This window comes from Dendrobates tinctorius, unplaced genomic scaffold (genome assembly GCF_039654945.1).
Source record: "Dendrobates tinctorius isolate UK_male_01 unplaced genomic scaffold, ASM3965494v1 ptg000197l, whole genome shotgun sequence".
Classification (NCBI taxonomy): Eukaryota; Metazoa; Chordata; class Amphibia; order Anura; family Dendrobatidae; genus Dendrobates; species Dendrobates tinctorius.
In genome coordinates this window covers 4,656,847-4,675,911 of record NW_027361864.1, presented here as the reverse complement: position 1 = coordinate 4,675,911, position 19,065 = coordinate 4,656,847, and the positions used below count along the sequence as shown (strand labels likewise).

General features: G+C 46.8%; 1 protein-coding gene across 5 annotated transcripts in view; it reads right to left on the bottom strand.

Moving 5' to 3' along the window:
* LOC141056383 (phospholipid-transporting ATPase ID-like) overlaps positions 1-19,065 on the bottom strand; it is a 241,249-nt gene that overhangs the window by 24,213 nt on the left and 197,971 nt on the right. For all 5 annotated transcript variants that reach the window (XM_073553157.1, XM_073553155.1, XM_073553159.1 and 2 more), the window contains 5 exons: positions 6,007-6,122; positions 5,243-5,407; positions 4,722-4,833; positions 851-956; positions 620-773 (listed from right to left, as the gene is read on the bottom strand). In XM_073553157.1, coding sequence (XP_073409258.1) covers positions 620-773; positions 851-956; positions 4,722-4,833; positions 5,243-5,407; positions 6,007-6,122 — 653 coding nt within the window. The remainder of the gene's footprint in view (positions 1-619; positions 774-850; positions 957-4,721; positions 4,834-5,242; positions 5,408-6,006; positions 6,123-19,065) is intronic.

Here is a 19,065-nt window from a genome sequence, read left to right as displayed (position 1 = left end):
AAACTATGATGCTGTGAACAAAAAACTAAAATTGCCATTCAGACTCATTCCTTTGATCAGGACTAATCTGCGATACCAGATATGGAGTCACGTAGGAATAATGGAGCATTATCAATCAAAGCAGATACAGCATTCTACAAGTGCCGCTACTCCCTTTGTTCTCGACATCAGTGGCAATGCTAATGGAGGCATAACCAGTGATTAAATTACATTGTTCAATGCTGCCTTCACACCTCTAGATTTCTTGACAAAGTTCCTTATTCAGATCCCCTACAAGGTAGCACACTTTTCCGAGGCTGATAATTGGCCAAATGAGAGTGCGTACAAATCCTCACACCCCCCATGAGGAAAGGGGAAAATCTGAACTGGAGCCTCCACATTCTAAGGGTCCCTAAAATAACAGCCTCTGTGGTTTGTCCCCTTATTTATGAGCTGCACTGAATATCATGTCACAATCTTATCTATCTCAGATCTGTTATTGATCTGTAGATCATCTATTGGATCTCACATTAACTTCTGTTAACAAAGATCTGATTTTTTTTACATGACCCATAAACTATGGCACTCTGCGCCCAATAAGAAGTGTCACCCCCCATCAAAACTATCCGAGCTCACACACCAGACTGTGGCCGTTGATGATGATTCCGTAGGATTCTTCTCCTTTCAACTCGTCATCTGGGATCACTTGTGACCTTTTTGGCCATTTTTTTATCTGTACGTTGACATCATAATTGTCCATAAATGAATCCGGATTCATCTTCCTCCGCGCCATCCTGGGAACAAACATAACTTTGTTTAGATGAAGTCCACCATTCATCCTTCTGATGATTGTGGGAAACTGGGATTTTACCTGAGCTCCTCCTGAACCTCCTCAGGGCTGGTGCCTCTAATGATGAAAACCTCCTTCATCTCATCTTGCAGCATGTTACACGAGTAACCAATGTTCTCAGCCGTTTCTGTGGACAATTGGAGAAGATTAGAACAATACCAAGACAGAAACAATCCTCCTCAAGCCGATGTGAAGTCAGAAGCATTCTAAACCAATGGAGACCCACTGACGCGTTTCACAGACTTAACACTTTCATCACTAGAACTTCAAAGAGGAATGGAAGTTGGCGGGTCCCATAGCAAAAAAATAGAAATTAAGACTCCTTTCTAGTACTAGTTCCCAACATCACAAGTCTTCCCCCTTCTAAGAACAGGAAAGACTCATGTTTGCACGCCATGTACCCCCTTTACACCACCCAATAGTGAGGTCCTTACAAGTGGTTAAAAATACCATGGAACCAACCTAACATAGGACTCCCTTCATTACATTAGCCCCAAAGCATCTTAAAATATATACCACTAAATATGGGAGCAAGTAAGTCCCGCCTCATAACTTAAGCTTTATAAAAACCCAGCCTCTTCTATCCTTGTGCCAAAAAACAGCAGTCATGAGTTCTTCTAAGAACCTGTGTAGCACTCTGAAAATGGTGGAGGCCCACGAAGCAGGAGAAGATTATATGAAGATAGCAAACCATTTTAAAGTTGCCCTTTCCTCAATTCAAAATGTAATTAAGAAATGGAAGTTAACAGGAACAGTAGAGGTAAAGATAAGGTCTGCAAGACCAAGCAAAATTTCAGTCAGAGCGAGAACTCTATATAATTATGGCCTTCGTGGAAAAGTCAACAGAAGAAAGCCTCTACTGTGTCCTAACCATAAAATTCAGCATCAGAAGTATGCAAAATAACATCTAAACAAGCCGGATACATTTTAGAAACAAGAAGAATAGATTCAATAAAATTTCAACAAATTCTTGATGCAAACATAACACCATCTGTAAAAAAGCTGACGTTGAAAAGAGGATGACTTCTGAAAATGAATAATAATCCTAACCACACGTCAAAATCCACAATAGACGACCTCAAAAGGTGCAAGCTGAAGGTTTCAATGGCCCTCACAGTCCCCTGATCTGAACATCATTGAAAATGTGGCAAGACCTCAAAATAGCAGTGCATGCAAGATGACCCAAAAATCTCACAGAACTGGATGAATTTTCCAAAGAATGGATTAAAATCCCTCAAACAACTGAAAGACTCTTAGGTGGCTACAAAAAGCGTTTACAAGCTGTGATACTTGCAAAAGGGGGTGATACCAGGTACTAACCATTCAAGATGCACAAACTATTCCACAGGCCCATTTTCCTTTTCATAATTTTTAAAATGTAAAAAATGACAATACCCGTATTGTTGTGAGTTCATTTTCCCCTTCACTACTGAGGCCCGAGGAACTCCCTCTTCTGGTGAAGAAAGGTAGTGAGCCTGATTGTCAAACACCTGGGGCTGATGATGATGACTGGCTGAGTGGAGTTAGTGACTGGATATAAGGCTGCCGACGCCCTTCTGGCCTGCGGGTGATTTCTCTGTGGACTTCTAGGAAACCAGTCTGATTCCTGCTCATCTAAAGCTAAGATTTCTGCTTTGCCTTTTTGCATTGTGTTTTGTTTTCCTTGCTTTTCTGGATTCTGCCATTCCCTGCTGGGGTGAGCTGAATCTCCTTTTGCCTGTTGCTCTGTCTTCAGAATATTCCTGAGTACTGACATAGCCTTTTTTGAAGCCTAGCGTCTTCAGGGCCTTTTTTACTGTCAGTTTGTTGGCTCTTATTTTCATAGGGTTTTTTCACGGATTGCAGACAGCAGCCTTCCTATCCTTTCCTATCTAAGCTAGCTTGGGCCCCATCTTTGCTCAGTCTATCTTTCTGTCTGTGTTTTGTTCTTTCTTCTTGCTTCACCGTCATTATATGTGGGGGGCTGCCTTTTGCTTTGGGGTCTGCTCTGGGGCAGTTTAGATTTCCCTTTCTGTCTTTAGGCTATGTAGTCCTCCGGCTGTGATCGAGGGGCCTAGGGCATCGTAGGAGCCCCCCACAGCTACTGCTAGTTGTGTTGATAGGTTCAGGGGTCTGCAATCCGATAGCTGCCAACTTCTCTGGTTTTCTGGACTTAGCTAGCATTTCTATTTTTGCCTCCTACGGTGACTCAATCATAACACCGTATATACTCAATATATAAGCTGACCCGAATATAAGCCGAGGCACCTAATTTTGCCACGAAAAACTGGGTAAGCTTATTGACTCGAGTATAAACCGGGTATGCATTGTCCAATTATCCCTATTCTGATATGCATGGCTCGCCCATTGCTGTCCTGGTTAGCATGGCTCCCCCGTTCCTATCCTGGTATGCACAGGTTCCCCTGTCAATGTCATTGTATGAATTGCTCTCTTGTCCCTGTCATTGTATGCTTGGATCCCCCGTCCCTATCCTGCTATGCATAGGCTTCCCTGTCCTTTTCCTGGTATGCACGGGCTCCTTATTTCCTATCCTGTATCCATGGCTCTTTGTCTTCTATCCTTGTATGCCTGATTCCTGTTAATATAAAAAATCAACATCCTATTTACCTGCCTGCGAACCCTCGCTGGCACTGCATCTCGTTCCGGGACCAGCAGCTCTTCCGGCCAAGCGATCACGTGGCCCCGCTCATTAAGGTAATGAATATGCACTCCACGCCTATGGGAGTGGAAAGGCGGACATATTCATTACCTTAATGAGCAAGGCCATGTGATCGCTCGACCGGAAGAACTGCTGGCGCCGGAACGAACGAGATGCAGCGAGGGAGCGTAGGAAGGTAAGTAGGATGTGTGCTGGAAGCTAGCGGCTGCGGCTGTCACTGGGCGCTATTACAGCAGCGGCACAGGCTTTAGCCACAGCTGCTGGCTTCTACCTCTTTGACCTGCTGCTCCGCCGCTCCCCTTCCCTGCCGTCTTTCTGGGACAACTGGCTTGTGTATAAGCTGAGGGGGGCGTTTTCAGCACAAAAAAAGTGCTGAAAAACTTGGCTTATACATGAGTATATACGGAATATTTCTTTTTTGCCTAAAATCCAATTGAAATGTGTCATCTCTGACTTAAGGCCTTTTAGAGATCATTTTCTCTTCAACTTGCTTATCTGTTCACAATAACAATAATTTTGACCAGAGGTGCCCAAACTGCCGCTGTATATGTATGTATAAATATATATTTATATACACCATAACATTATTTGGAACCCATGCATTTCACCTACAGGAGCTGTTGTGACTGCCCATCCTACATCCATACACATTAATGTGAAGTCGGGCTCTTTGTGGCTATAAAAGCTTTCATTCTTCTGTGAAGGTTTGCTACAAGATTTTGAAGGGGTCTGTGGGAGTTTTGCCCCCTCATTCAGTAGAGCATTTGTGAGCTAAGACACTGACGTTGGGGGAGAGGCCGGGATCCCAATTTTCATTCTAAAGGTGTTGAATAGGGCTGAGGTACGGGCTCTGTGTGACCGGTCACGTTCTTCCACCATATCCCCTCAACCATGTCTTTATGGACCTTCTGGACTGGTCACAGTCATGGGAAACAGAAGAGGGCCTTCCGCAAACTGTTCCCACAAAGCTGGAAGCTACAATTGTCCACAAAGTTTTGTGCTGAAGGATTGAGATTTTTCTTCACTGGAACTAAGAGGCCGACCCCTAAAACCAATCCCTTAGCATTATCTCTCCTCCAACAAACAGGCAGTCAGGCAGGTAAGGTTCTCCTGGCATTAACCAAACCCAGTGACTGATCTGTCACTCCAGGTAGAGTTTTCCTTTAAACTTCATGATGGTGAAAACAAGAAGGACATACAAAATCTTCCATACACCCATCTTTATATCTGTACCTTGTTTATCTCCTGTTAGCACCCATATTTTAATGTTGGCCTTGGTGAGGGTCTCAATGGTCTGGGGGACGCCATCTTGTAGTTTATCTTCTATTGCAGATGCTCCAATTAACTAAAATAAAGATAATGATTCAGTAACGCTGTAGTGACAGATGATTGAACGTAATGTTGAAATTACTGGGTTCCATAGGCGATCAAGAAGAGGGGGAAGTTTAAGTGGGGTAACATGACTGCAGAATCAGACTACACAGGGATTATTTGTAGTCTGTTACCATGGAGACACATGGCTGCATGTAGGTTCAAAACAGGAGCACAAATAACTTAAACTCTTATATATAAGCAATAAGAGAAAAAACTGCAAAAGTGTTCATACTCTAATATGACTGCCAGACCAAGAAATTTTATTATTCTCAATTAGTTCTGATAAAAAAAAAAAATCTGGGAAAATTCCCAAAGTCATGCGGCCAATAGAAAACACGTGGACTTAGATGAAAAGTATAAGAAAAGTCCTCTACACGTACCTTCAAGTCTTTCTCAATCTCCTCATACAGGACTGACAACTTCTCCTCGCGATTTTCCAGGGACGTGCTTGCGTCGTGGTGACGCCTCTTCCAATCGGTAAAGTAGACCTTGTCCAAATCCTTATATGCTAAAACCAGTGTGCGCAAACCATCCCCGGCAAACTCCTGTAACACGGGACCAAAGAGAGAGGATGAGGTATAATGATAGAGGATGAAGCAGCCCAGAGACCTAGTGAGGAGCGCCCGATAATCGGGGGATAGAGGTGCGGAGCTGAGCAGCATCAGGGTAGCCAAACACAATGCCACACTTGTTCACAGGTTGTGTGTGGTATTGCAGCTCATCACCATTTATTTCAATAGGGCTAATCAGCAAGGTCATAACTATAGTGGGTTCAGGGGTTGCAGGTGCACCCAGGTCCTGGAGCCTAAAGGACCCAAAATGTCTCTTTGGCCCATATTAAAAAAGTTATCCGCCTTTGGGTACATGTTTTTTAATTTTTACTTAAATGCATATATTTGGGGATAAAAAAAAAATTCATATTTGCAATTGGGTTTCATTACAAATGTTGCACCGCTTTCCTTGCACTGTCAATTGCTGGCTTCAAATTGAGTTAACTGAGAATGCGTCAGCAAGGGCCTGTAAAAACTAAACAGTGCAAAAAAATGTAATGAAACCCAATAGAAAAATGATTTTTAGCCCAAAATACATGCATTTAAGTAAAAAAAAAAAAAAGTGGACAACCCATAAATTGATGACAACTCACATTCAGATGAATAGTGGTCGCATCCTTCAAATCTTCACTGGAGCGGTCAAGGAGTTCATAGACGATAGTGTCGGCTCCTTTACAGTACAAGGTCAGGCGGCCCTCCGGGTTCCGAACTGTGAAACAGAAGAAATGATTAACTTTCCAATCTATATGAATAGTCATAACCATATATCACATCACGTCATATTCATATACATTCAGTTGTGCTCAAAAGTTTACATACCCCGGCAGAATTTTTGCTTTCTTGAGACCCCTGGAGTGTTTAACGAAGGAGGGTCATGGTGGCACAGACCTCAGTTTTACAAGGCTGGGTGATTTGTGTTTTTCATGGTATTTTGCTTGGTTCCAGGTGTTTTGGGGTTAAGTTTGCCAGTAACAGGGGCAGGCAACCAATGGAGGTGAAGCCTGCTGCCCACCAAGACCAGGATCCAGCTGATTGGAGAGATAAAAGTGCGGGAAGAATGGGATACTGTATAAATAGCTCTGTCAGACAGGTCAGCTGATTGCCTGACAGGAATCAAAGGAAGAAACTGAGGTATGGAGGAGTTGATATCTCAGCTTCTGAAGAGAGCAGGGGAGGAGGGGGGCGAGCAGTGGCTTAGGAATTGGGTTACAAATATTATTATGGGGCTATTTGCCTTTCATGCGGTAGCGCGCATGCGATCTGCGTCTTCCTTGGATACTGGGAATGGGGGCTGGCGTCTGCAGTGTCTTTGGCTCAGGTGCGGTGGAATACTTCCCCGCGCGTGCGCACTTGGACCTGACGCCCGCCGTCATGCCACAGGACCTTTGATGACGCGGCGCATGCGCCGAGGTTGCCGCCTCTGATTGGCTCTCCCATACCATGTGATCACACACGTGATCACGTTACTGTCATGATCTCAGTGCGGGTTTGACTCGCACACGTGGGGATAATGTATGGAACCAGTACTGATGACTGGCATTTCTGGGGTTAAAGGTTGTGATCCCGGTGCAGGCTTACCTGCACACCTGGGGCTATGATTGTGGCCTCTCCCTGGTTCTGGGGGAGGCTTCTTATAGCCTCAGGACGCTCCCATCCCTGTCAGTTATACTCTTGCCCTTGGCATTTGTGTGGTGACCCCTGAGTGTGTTAGTGCTGTGTTCTGGTTACTTGATTCTCTGTGTATGACTCGGTCTGTTCTCTGGATATCACTTTGGATTCTGCCTGGTACCTCCTATGTCTGTTTGGTTTTGATCTCTGCTTGGCCCTGATTATCCGCTCTGTCTCATCCCTGGTACTGTACTGTGATCCTGTGTATGACCTTTGGCTTTGCCTGACCTCCCGTCTGTTTATCCCTCCTGTACCTCGTTTAGCACTGCTTCTGTACTCAGGACACGCGCACTGGCTCTATGAGCAAGTGTAGTGCGGTGTCTCTGACATTATAACTGACCATTTCAGTTTTGTTTTTTTTTCTCTGAAAGGAAAAAAAAAAAAAAGTGTGTGTTATCCTCATGGATCCCATACAAGCCTTGGCTGATCAGGTCAAGCACCTGACCCAAATGTTCCATAAGCTCAATGTGGAACAACGCACGATGGCCCAGACCCAGCAACAGTTGGTGGTTACTGTGCAGGGGGCTGTCGATGCAGGGGCTTCTAGTTCTGGGGGTAGGGATGTGTCATTAGCGTCCCCCGAATCTCCGGTCAAATTGCCAGACCTTTTCTCAGGGGATAAAAAGGAGTTCAGGTCTTTCAGAGAAGGATGCAAGCTTTTTTTTTCTCTAAGGCCCCGCTCCTCCGGGGATGAGTTCCAGAGGGTGGGGGTCATTATTTCCCTACTTCGGGGGGCTCCGCAAGCATGGGCTTTCTCTCTGTCTTCCTCTGCTCCTGAACGTATGTCAGTGAATGCATTCTTTGAGGCCCTCGGGCACATTTATGATGAACCTGACCGAGTGCGATTGGCAGAGGACATGTTGATGAGTGTCTGTCAGGGGAAACACTCAGCTGAGTGGTTTTGTTCTGAGTTCCGCCGCTGGGCAGCAGAGGTCTCCTGGAGCGACGCCGCACTCAGAGGACTCTTTCGCAGAGGCTTGTCCGAGCGGCTGCAGGATGCCTTGGCGTTACATCCCCCACCTAACTCTCTCGAGGACGCCATGACCCAGGCCGTCCGGATGGACCGCAGGCTGCGGGCCAGAGGGGTGATGCAGGTGGATACTCCATTATTCCCCAGTGGAAAAGAGACTGCCCCTGAGCCCATGGATGTAGGCGCCCTCTCCCTGAAGGATACGGAGAGGAAACGCCGGAAGGACAAGCAGTTATGCTTTACTGCGGTAAAACGGGACATTGGAAAAGGGAGTGCCCGAATTGCCCGTCTTCAAACCCGGTCGGCGGGAAACGACTAGGTCTGGGTAGTCAACGGGGAGGCTGCTCAGACCCTCAGGTACCATTTTCCTCGTTTTCTAAAGTAGTACTGCCTGTGGAACTGTTTGTGGATGGTAGTTCTTTTTCCTCTACAGCCTTCGTGGACTGCGGATCATCTATTAATCTTATTGACTCCCAATTGGTCACACACTGCAAGATAGGGACAGTTAGGCTCAAGGTTCCGATCAAGGTGATGGCCATTGACTCATCTCCCCTCATTAAGGAGGGAATTCGCTTTTTGTCTGATGTGTTTTCGCTCAGAGTGGGCGCTACTCATGTGGAAAACATAAGTTGTTTTGTGCTGGACAATCTACCTGCAGGGTTGGTGTTGGGCATGCCCTGGTTACAACGCCATAACCCAGTTATTAACTGGAAAACGAGGGAGATTGTTCAATGGGGGTTTAATGATTTTGAGTTATGTGATAAATGCGCACTGCTGGTTGAACCTGTTAAATCTGTGTCGGTATCATCTGTCGAGCTGGAAGGTATTCCGGAATGCCTGAAGGACTTCGAAGATGTATTCTCCGAAAGCGAGGCCGAGACGTTACCGCCACATAGACCCTTTGACTGCGCTATTGAGCTGGTCCCGGGGACTAAATTACCCAAAGCCCGTCTGTTTAATTTGTCCGGTCCTGAGCGCTTGGCTATGAAGGAGTACATTACTGAAAGTCTGCGCAAAGGACACATACGTCCTTCAGTCTCACCTGTGGCGGCAGGTTTCTTTTTTGTAAAGAAAAAAGATGGCGGGTTACGTCCCTGTCTCGACTTCCGGGAGCTTAATCAAATTACTGTACGGAATACGTACCCCCTCCCGTTGATTCCCGATTTATGTAACCAACTATCAGGGGCAAAGTGGTTTTCTAAACTGGACCTTCGGGGGGCATATAATTTGATAAGGGTCCGGGAGGGGGATGAATGGAAAACCGCGTTCCTCACGACCGAGGGACTATTTGAAAATTTAGTCATGCCGTTTGGTCTTACCAACGCCCCTGCCATATTTCAGAATTTCATCAACGTGGTATTCTCAGATCTCATTGTTCGTTTTGTCGTTATCTACTTAGATGATATTTTGATATATTCCCCCGACAAGTATTCTCATTTGGAACATGTACGAACTGTGCTCCAAAGGCTTAGAGAAAATCATTTGTATGCCAAATTGGAGAAATGTGTATTCTGTGTACAAGAGTTGTCCTTTTTGGGGTTAATTGTATCCGGTGAGGGTTTTCGCATGGACCCCAAGAAGGTGCAGGCCATTGCGGATTGGGTGCAACCCCGAGATCTTAAGGGTCTTCAGCGCTTCTTGGGGTTCGCCAATTATTACCGCAAATTTATCCAGGGGTTTTCGCAAGTGGTCAAACCTCTCACGGATCTTACATGCAAAGGTGCGGATGTGAGAAATTGGTCCTCGCTCGCAAAAGAGGCCTTTGCAACGCTGAAAAAATGTTTTATGTCTGCTCCTGTGTTAGTGCATCCAGATCCGTCCAAACCATTCGTCGTGGAAGTGGACGCCTCTGAGGTGGGGGTGGGGGCGGTGTTGTCCCAAGGGCCTGCCACTCTAACCAACCTCAGGCCATGTGCCTTCTTTTCCAAGAAGTTCTCTGCTGCGGAAAGAAATTACGACGTAGGCAATAGAGAGCTTCTTGCGGTCAAATTGGCGTTTGAAGAATGGAGGCACTTTTTGGAGGGGGCCAGTCACCCGGTCACGGTGATCACGGATCACAAAAATTTGTCGTACATTGAGTCTGCTAAAAGACTAACTCCCAGAAAGGCCCGTTGGTCACTTTTTTTTTCCCGTTTTCAGCTTACGATTACGTTTCGTCCAGGGTCTAAGAATGTCAAGGCTGACGCCTTATCACGCAGTTTTCAGCCGGTGTCGCCCCCTGAGCCACCGTCCTCCATTCTTCACCCTGGGGTTGTGATAGCAGAGGTCTCATCTGAATTGGAACGGGAGATTCAGGGAGCCCAGTCGCTGGCCCCGGCGGCCAAGCCGGAGGGGAAGTTGTTTGTCCCAGAGCAACTTTGCCTGAAACTCTTGCAGGAGTTCCATGAATCCAAGCTGAGTGCTCACCCTGGTATTTCGGCCACACGTCTGGCGGTGGCTAGGATCTTTTGGTGGCCTACCCTTGGTTCGGACATAAAAAAATTCACTGCTGGTTGTGGGGTCTGCGCTCGTTCTAAAAGCTCTCATAGCCGGCCGGCAGGGGAGCTGATACCCTTGGCAGTGCCAGAAAGGCCATGGACTCACTTATCCATGGATTTTATTACCAATCTCCCTCCATCTAAGGGTAATACAGTGGTATGGGTAGTGGTGGACAGGTTTTCTAAGCAGGCTCATTTCGTACCCCTGTCCGCACTACCATCAGCTGAGACGTTGTCCAGGTTGTTTGTGCATCATGTGATCCGGTTGCATGGGGTACCCCGAAATGTGGTGTCTGATCGTGGTGTGCAGTTTGTGGCTAAGTTTTGGCGTGCTTTCTGCAAAAAATTAGGTATGTCTCTGTCCTTTTCGTCTGCATACCATCCTGAGAGCAATGGGCAGATGGAGCGCACTAACCAGTCCCTGGAACAGATCCTCAGGTGTCTAACCTCTGCTAGACAGAATGACTGGTGCGATGCACTGCTGTTGGCTGAATTTGCCTTCAATAGTCGGGTGAGTCAATCCACGGGTATGACTCCTTTTTTGATCAATTATGGGTTCAGTCCTCATTTCGGTGAGTTTTCTCGTCTGGATTCGGGGTGTCCCAGGGCTGAGGACTCTGTTCAGCGGTTAAAAGATACATGGGCAGAAGTCCAGCGGCGTATATCTAGGTCTCAAGGCAGGTATAAGTTTTTCGCGGACAGGAAACGAACACCTGGTCCCATGTATCGGGTGGGAGAGAAAGTTTGGCTCTCCACGCGAAACATTAAGTTAAAGATTCCGTCAGCCAAGTTGGGACCCAAATTCATTGGCCCGTACAAGATTGTGGAAAAAATCAATCCAGTGGCGTATAGGCTGTGCCTTCCACCCTCTTTCAAGATCCCTAACGTCTTCCACAAATCTATACTGAAACCTTTTGAAGCAGTCCGGGGAGACTCCGAGCCTGCTGCTCCTCCTGTTTTGGTCGAGGGGCAGGTGGAGTACGAGGTTGGTCATATCGTAGATTCCAGGTTGGTACGGCGGTCGGTACAGTACCTGGTTCATTGGAAGGGGTATGGACCGGAGGACAGGTCCTGGGTACCGGCCCGGTTGATGCATGCTGATCGCCTGGTGCGGGCTTTCCATGCTAAGTACCCAGGCAAGCCTGGGGGTCCAGAGGCCCCCCGTTGAGAGGGGGGTACTGTCATGATCTCAGTGCGGGTTTGACTTGCACACGTGGGGTTAATGTATGGAACCAGTACTGATGACTGGCATTTCTGGGGTTAAAGGTTGTGATCCCGGTGCAGGCTTACCTGCACACCTGGGGCTATGATTGTGGCCTCTCCCTGGTTCTGGGGGAGGCTTCTTATAGCCTCAGGACGCTCCCATCCCTGTCAGTTATACTTTCGCCCTTGGCATTGTGTGGTGACCCCTGAGTGTGTTAGTGCTGTGTTCTGGTTACTTGATTCTCTGTGTATGACTCGGTCTGTTCTCTGGATATCACTTTGGATTCTGCCTGGTACCTCCTATGTCTGTTTGGTTTTGATCTCTGTTTGGCCCTGATTATCCGCTCTGTCTCATCCCTGGTACTGTACTGTGATCCTGTGTATGACCTTTGGCTTTGCCTGACCTCCCGTCTGTTTATCCCTCTGTACCTCGTTTAGCACTGCTTCTGTACTCAGGACACGCGCACTGGCTCTATGAGCAAGTGTAGTGCGGTGTCTCTGACAGTTACCTTGGATACTTAAGGGCCCTGTTCCTCTTCCAGCCTTTATCCTCCTTGAGAAAGCGCCCAGTGTGAGAGCGAAACGCGCGTCGGGGGTCGCCCTGCGGGATTTGGGGTCACTGTGCACACGTTGGTAAACTGTCCTTTCCATTCTTATTGCCGATTATGGCTATTGTAAGATTCTTAATGGACAGGGTCTGCCAAATTTACCGTTAGTACTTTGCCTCTCCATTTTTGTATCCTGCCCTTGCTTACATTATACAAGCGTATTGTTTGCTTGTGGTTACTCTGGGTTATGGGTACTTTTTATGGCATTTGCTTTTGATATACTTTTTGGCAGGTACTTTTGTGCATATGTTCCTGGTGCACAGGATTATACTCCAGTCTCCCCTTCTCTATTGTTGTCCTATTTGCGCCTTTGTACTACTTGCTATTATGCTATTTATATGGTAATTATTGTTGAATAAAATTTTTATATTAAGAAAACATTTTTGAATCCATTACTCCCATTTTTTCTCCTGGTTCTATGTCATATATGGAGTGGAAATTGCATTATAATGGCGGTTTATTTTACTAGGTCACCGCCTTTGTTCTTCTGTTTAAAAGTGTTGGGCTTTCTTTTGTGTCTAATGACTTTTTCTGTGTTTTTCAGAGTCCTATTGCCCTGCTATGGACTTTCGTGCATGTGACTACACGTGGCGTGCACAACTTAATGACGCTTTTCAGGACGGCACCGATGGGGACACTAATGGATGCAGTAGAGATTTACAGGAGACTATGGTTAAGTTTAGGGACTTGTTAAAAAAGCGCTCACGAATCTGGTGGAATCATGAATTTTTAGATATATTCAAAAAAATCTTATTCCCAGGGGATTGCGTATCCAAGTATTTCCTTCCTTTCCCATTCATGACGACAAATTTAAGGATAAATGGGAGGAGCTTACGAATACATGCTCTAGAGGCTTCCTTGACCTGTTAAAAAGTCACAATGCAAAAACATTGAGTATTCTTGAGAGCGAGATCGAAACGTTACAAGTAGAATTAAAAAAAGATCTAGTGGGGGATCCTCTCAAGAAATTCAATGATGAATTGGATGTTGATCTCCAAAAATGGGCCCATGACATTCAGGCCATGAAAACAAAAAAACTTAAAGGAGACATACAGGACAGGATGGCCTCAAGTGTTTATAGGTGGCGCAACCCCATTGATCGGTCCCGTCAGATGTATAGGAACAAGTCTCGATCTAGATCTAGATCCAGATCCACGTCATCTAAATCTAATATTTCACTGGACGAGGACATTACATCACAACCACCTCATTCTGGTGGGAATTCCAACCAGGATCCACTTTTGAGACGTGTTGTTACACGCCAATCGGCTAAAAATAAGAATACTACAGGGTGTAGCCAGCCGGAGAGTTCTGTGTCCAGTCTTCAGGTGATCAATCTTTCCCCCCATAACCTCACCCAAGCACAATTGGAAGTTCTCAGTAGGGGCCTTACCTTCTCCCCCACTAATTCCTTTAATTATTTTTTAGCACTGAAGGACCTCCATCTTTTTTCGAGGAAGCTACTTTTGCAAAAATTGAATCACAAGGATTTGCGTAATGAACCTATGAGTGAGAACAAGAGGGAGGCACTTCGTGCTTTGGAGGACCTCCCTGAGGAACAAGCACTGCCTACGAGGGGTAAGCTTCCTCCTAATATTGTGCCTAGGTCCACGAGGTTCCCCCTTTGTCGATTAGTCCCGCTATTGATGTATTTACGAAATTGGTGACGGAGGAATTTAAAAAACTATCCTCCCGACGCAAATTTGATATTCTCACCTATAAACAGTGACAAGCAATTTTGGAATTACAATCTATGCCTGGGGTGGTTTTCAAGTCGGCCGACAAAGGGGGGAACATCGTGGTCTGGCCAACAATCATGTACGAGCGTGAAGCTTATAGGCATTTGAAAAATTCTCAGACATATGAGAAGTTGTCCTTCAATCCGACGTCCTCCTTCTCGCTCGCACTCCAACGCATCCTTGTTCGTGCTTTGGATGAGGGGATCATTACAAAGGCAGTTTTTGAGGGATTGGTGGTAAAGACCCCTAAAACACACACATTTTACCTCTTGCCCAAGATCCACAAGGATGCCGCCGACCCTCCTGGCCATCCGATCGTGTCCGGTATTCAGGGACTGTGCGATCCAGTATGTAAATTTTTAGACTACTATCTTAAGCCCCTGGTTGAATTATTACCTTCTTATATCAAGGACACGACGGACGTCCTCACCCGGGTCGATAGCATCTTTGTGGATACTCACACCCTTCTCGTCACTGCAGACACTGAATCCCTATACACCTGTATCGATCACACCTTGGGTCTGGAGGCTGTTCGCCTCTTCCTGGGGATGTCCGACCTGGACGGCCCTTTGTGCGACCTGATCCTCGAGCTGCTGCAGTTTGTCCTTACCCATAATTTTTTGGTTTTTAAAGATCAGTTTTACTTACAGTGGTGCGGCACGGCCATGGGTGCGGCCTGCGCGCCCTCGTATGCTAATCTCTTCCTGGGTTCCAGGGAGAGATTCGTGTTTGGCGACGGGGGCGCGCCGGCCGCCTCCCATGTGCTGTGCTGGCACCACTATATTGATGATGTATTGTTTTGTTGGGATGGGACTGTGCAGCAGCTCGGGGACTTTATGGCGTGGCTTAATATCAATAACATCAAGCTCACCTTCAGGTATGATTCCAAAAGCATTAATTTTCTGGACGTCACTCTGGAGCTAGACAGTTCCCGTCACATCCAGACTGACGTCTACAGAAAACCCACGGCGGTTAATGCTTTATTACATGCGGAATCCTCGCACAACTATTCTACCATCAAGGCCGTCCCGGTCGGTCAATTTCCCAGGATGAGGCGAATATGCTCCACGGACGATAGGTTTGAGAGGCGTGCTAGAGATCTACACACACGCTTTTGTGATCGAGGATACAGCAACAGGTGTATAGGAAGGGGTTATGATAGGCAAGAGGTACTGCACGGAAAGATCTTCTTTACCCAAGGACCGGTATTAGGGGTGGTGGTGGGGGTAGGAACTCTAACCCCATTTGGTTCATTTCCACTTATAATCATGAGTGGGGCCATATGAGGGAGATCCTTTTCAGACACTGGGCGGTTTTGAGCTCTGAGCCTTCTCTTACTTCTGTTATTGGGGATCGTCCCATGATGACAGCCAGGAGATCCAGAAATCTTAAGGACCTCCTGGTCAAGAGCCATTATGTTCCGGAGTCTGGTAACCCCTTTGGATCTAGGGGTCCAAATGTGGGATCATACCCCTGTGGCCACTGTCTTGCCTGCTCGAATGTCCTGCGCTGCTCGACGTTCCACTCATCGGATGGATCAAAAAATTTTCAGATACAGCAGCGTATATCATGTGGCAGCACCAATGTTATCTATTATGCTACATGCGGGTGCCCCATGAAATACGTTGGCTTGACATCCAGGGAACTGCGAGTTAGGGTGCGTGAGCATGTGCGGGACATCCGTGCAGCCAAGACAGTGGTGGACCCGTCGACTCTTAAAACTATCCCCCGCCATTTTAAGGCTGTACATAATTGTGACCCACAGACCTTTATGGTTAGGGGTATAGATTGTGTTCATTTGGGGATTAGAGCGGCAATTATAAGAAAATATTGGCCCAAAAAGAGGCAAATGGATCGTCATTCTTGACACAGTAACTCCTAGGGGTCTTAACGAGTCCCTTAGCTTCGCGTCTTTTTTATCAATTAAGTTTCATAGTTTGTTCTCTACTGCACCCATTATTGTATATATTCCCTTTCTCTGCAAGGCTTTTTAATATGTTTTTAACACTCTCTGTTTGTCTATTTCAGTTTTTATTATTTTCTTCTATTGGCTGTTATTGGATCCATGGACCTTGCGGTCACTGCTATTGGACCTACGGACCACTCTGATTTGTGTTGTCTTAATGTCTTCTCCGTGTTTTGACTGACACATGGATATTCGCTACGTGCTTCAATGAACAAGAACCGGCATATTTATATATGGCTACTATTATGTGCCTAAGGATATTGTAGTATAGTAATTCTTTTTGTATTTCTTTGATCGTTGTTTATATATCCAAATTGTTATCTTTATCTTTTTTTTATTTTTTCGTATGTTTTGGAGATTCTAGTACAATACTGGTGCCTCATGTTGCGTGCTATTGGGTTTCAAATATCATTATGGGGCTATTTGCCTTTCATGCTGTAGCGCGCATGCGATCTGAATCTTCCTTGGATACTGGGCATGGGGGCATGCGTCTGCAGTGTCTTTGGCTCAGGTGCGGTGGAATACTTCCCCGCGCGTGCGCACTTGGACCTGACGCCCGCCGTCATGCCACAGGACCTTTGATGACGCGGCGCATGCGCCGAGGTTGCCGCCTCTGATTGGCTCTCCCATACCATGTGATCACACACGTGATCACGTTACCTTGGATACTTAAGGGTCCTGTTCTTCGTCCAGCCTTTAACCTCCTTGAGAAAGCGCCCAGTGTGAGCGCAAAACGCGCGTCGGGGGTCGCCCTGCGGGATTTGGGGTCACTGTGCACACGTTGGTAAGCTGTCCTTTCCATTCTTATTGCCGATTATTGCTATTGTGAGGTTCTTAATGGACAGGGTGTGACGACTCCTGGAGTGGACCCCCTGGGTCGTGACACCAACCCTCCCAGGGCGAGCTGACCTAGTGAAGACCACCCCCTATACAGGAAGTGTCAGGGGCAAGCCCCAGGGGGTGAGGCACAATGACTGCTGGCACCAGGCGACCGGCTCACAGGAGACACGAGTGGGTGAGTGTGTCTGCAGGAACGAGTAAAGCGTGGACACGGGAACACGTGGTATACAGAGACTTCGTTCGTCCGGGTGTGAGTGAAGCAGGATGCGTGCAAGGAGCACGTCAGGGCACTGAGTCAGGCAGCAGGTGTGCCAGGAGGTGTAACAGAGTACAGGAGCAGGGTGTGTTATGAGTTCATTTTCCCCTTCACCATTGAGGTCTGATGAACTCCCTCTTCTGGTGAAGGAAGGTAGTGAGGCTGATTACCAAACACCTGAGCTGGTAGAGGATGACTAGGTGACGGGAATTGCTGACTGGATATAAGGCAGCCAACGCCCTTCTGCCTCTCTGGTGATTTCTCTGAGGGATTCTAGGAGACCAGTCTGATTCCTGCTCCTCAAAAGCTAAGTTTTCTGCCTTGCTTTTTGCATTTGTGTTTTGGTTTTATTTTGCCTTGCATTTCTGGATTCTGCCATTCCCTGCTGGGGTAAGCTGAATTCCTTTGTGTCTTTTTGCTCTGTCTTCAGAAAATACCTGAGTACTGACATAGTCTTTTTGAAGCCTAGCGTCTTCAGGGCCTTTTTCCCTCAGTCTGTTGGCTCTTATTTTGATAGGGTTTTTGGCGGATTGTAGACAGCAGCTTTTCTATCCTGTCCTATCTAGTTAGCTTGGGCCCCATCATTTGCTCAGTCTATCTTTCTATCTGTGTGAGTGTTTTTTCATCTTGCTTCACCGTCATTATATGTTGGGGGCTGCCTATTGCTTTGGGGTCTGCTCTGGGGCAGTTTAGATCTCCCTTTCTGTCTTTAGGCTATGTAGTTCTCCGGCTGTGATCGAGGGGTCTAGGGCTCCGTAGGAACCCCCCACGGCTACTGCTAGTTGTTGTTGATAGGTTCAGGTGTCTGCAATCCGATAGCTGCCAACTTCTCTGGTTTTCTGGACTTAGCTAGAATTTCTGTTTTTGCCTCCTACGGTGACTCGTTCATAGCAAGGGTGTGTGCCAGGGCACAACTGAGCATAAGACAGAGCGCAGGATTGGTACGTGTGCCAGGAGGCACAACTGAGTAAGAGACTGAGTACAGGATCAGAGCATGTGCCAGAAGGCACAACTGAGTATGAGACAGAGTACAGGATCAGAGCATGTGCCAGGAGGCACAACCGAGTATGAGACAGAGTACAGGGTCAGAGCATGTGCCAGGAGGCACAACTGAGTATGAGACAGAGTACAGGGTCAGAGCGTGTGCCAGGAGGCACAACCAAGTACAAGGCAGAGTGCAGGTTCAGAGCGTGTGCCAAGAGGCACAACAAAGTGCAAGGCAGGGGACCTGAATACAGCGCACAGCCAGGCAGGGACACGGCAGACCAAGCCAGGAAGCACAACAATAATCAGGCACCTCCCCTAGGAAGAGGTAGCCTGATATAGCACATGATCAGGAGAGCTTCCTGGGTCAAGTCCTCCAGTACCATAGAGAGGACTGACCTGGAGACCGAACTGAGAAAAGCGCGCAAGCGCAGACATAACATGGAGGAGACAGGGACCTAGGTACGAGAGGTGCGCGTGCACACCCGGCGGGACCCCCGGAGTGACCGCGGCTCCGGAAGAGATGACATTGGGACCGAGGTCCAGCCCCCAGGTGAGTGCGGCGTGACACAGGGTCTGCCAACTTTACCGTTAGTACTTTGCCTCTCCATTTTTGCATCCTGCCCTTACTTACATTATACAAGCGTATTGTTTGCTTGTGGTTACTCTGGGCTATGGGTACTTTTTATGGCATTTGCTTTTGATATACTTTTTGGCAGGTACTTTTGTGCATATGTTCCTGGTGCACAGGATAATACTCCAGTCTCCCCTTCTCTATTGTTTTCCTGTTTGCGCCTTTGTACTACTTGCTATTATGCTATTTATATGGTAATTATTGTTGAATAAAATTTTTATATTAAGAAAACTTTTTTGAATCCATTACTCCCATTTTTTCGCCTTGTTCTATGTCATATATGGAGTGGAAATTGCATTATAATGGC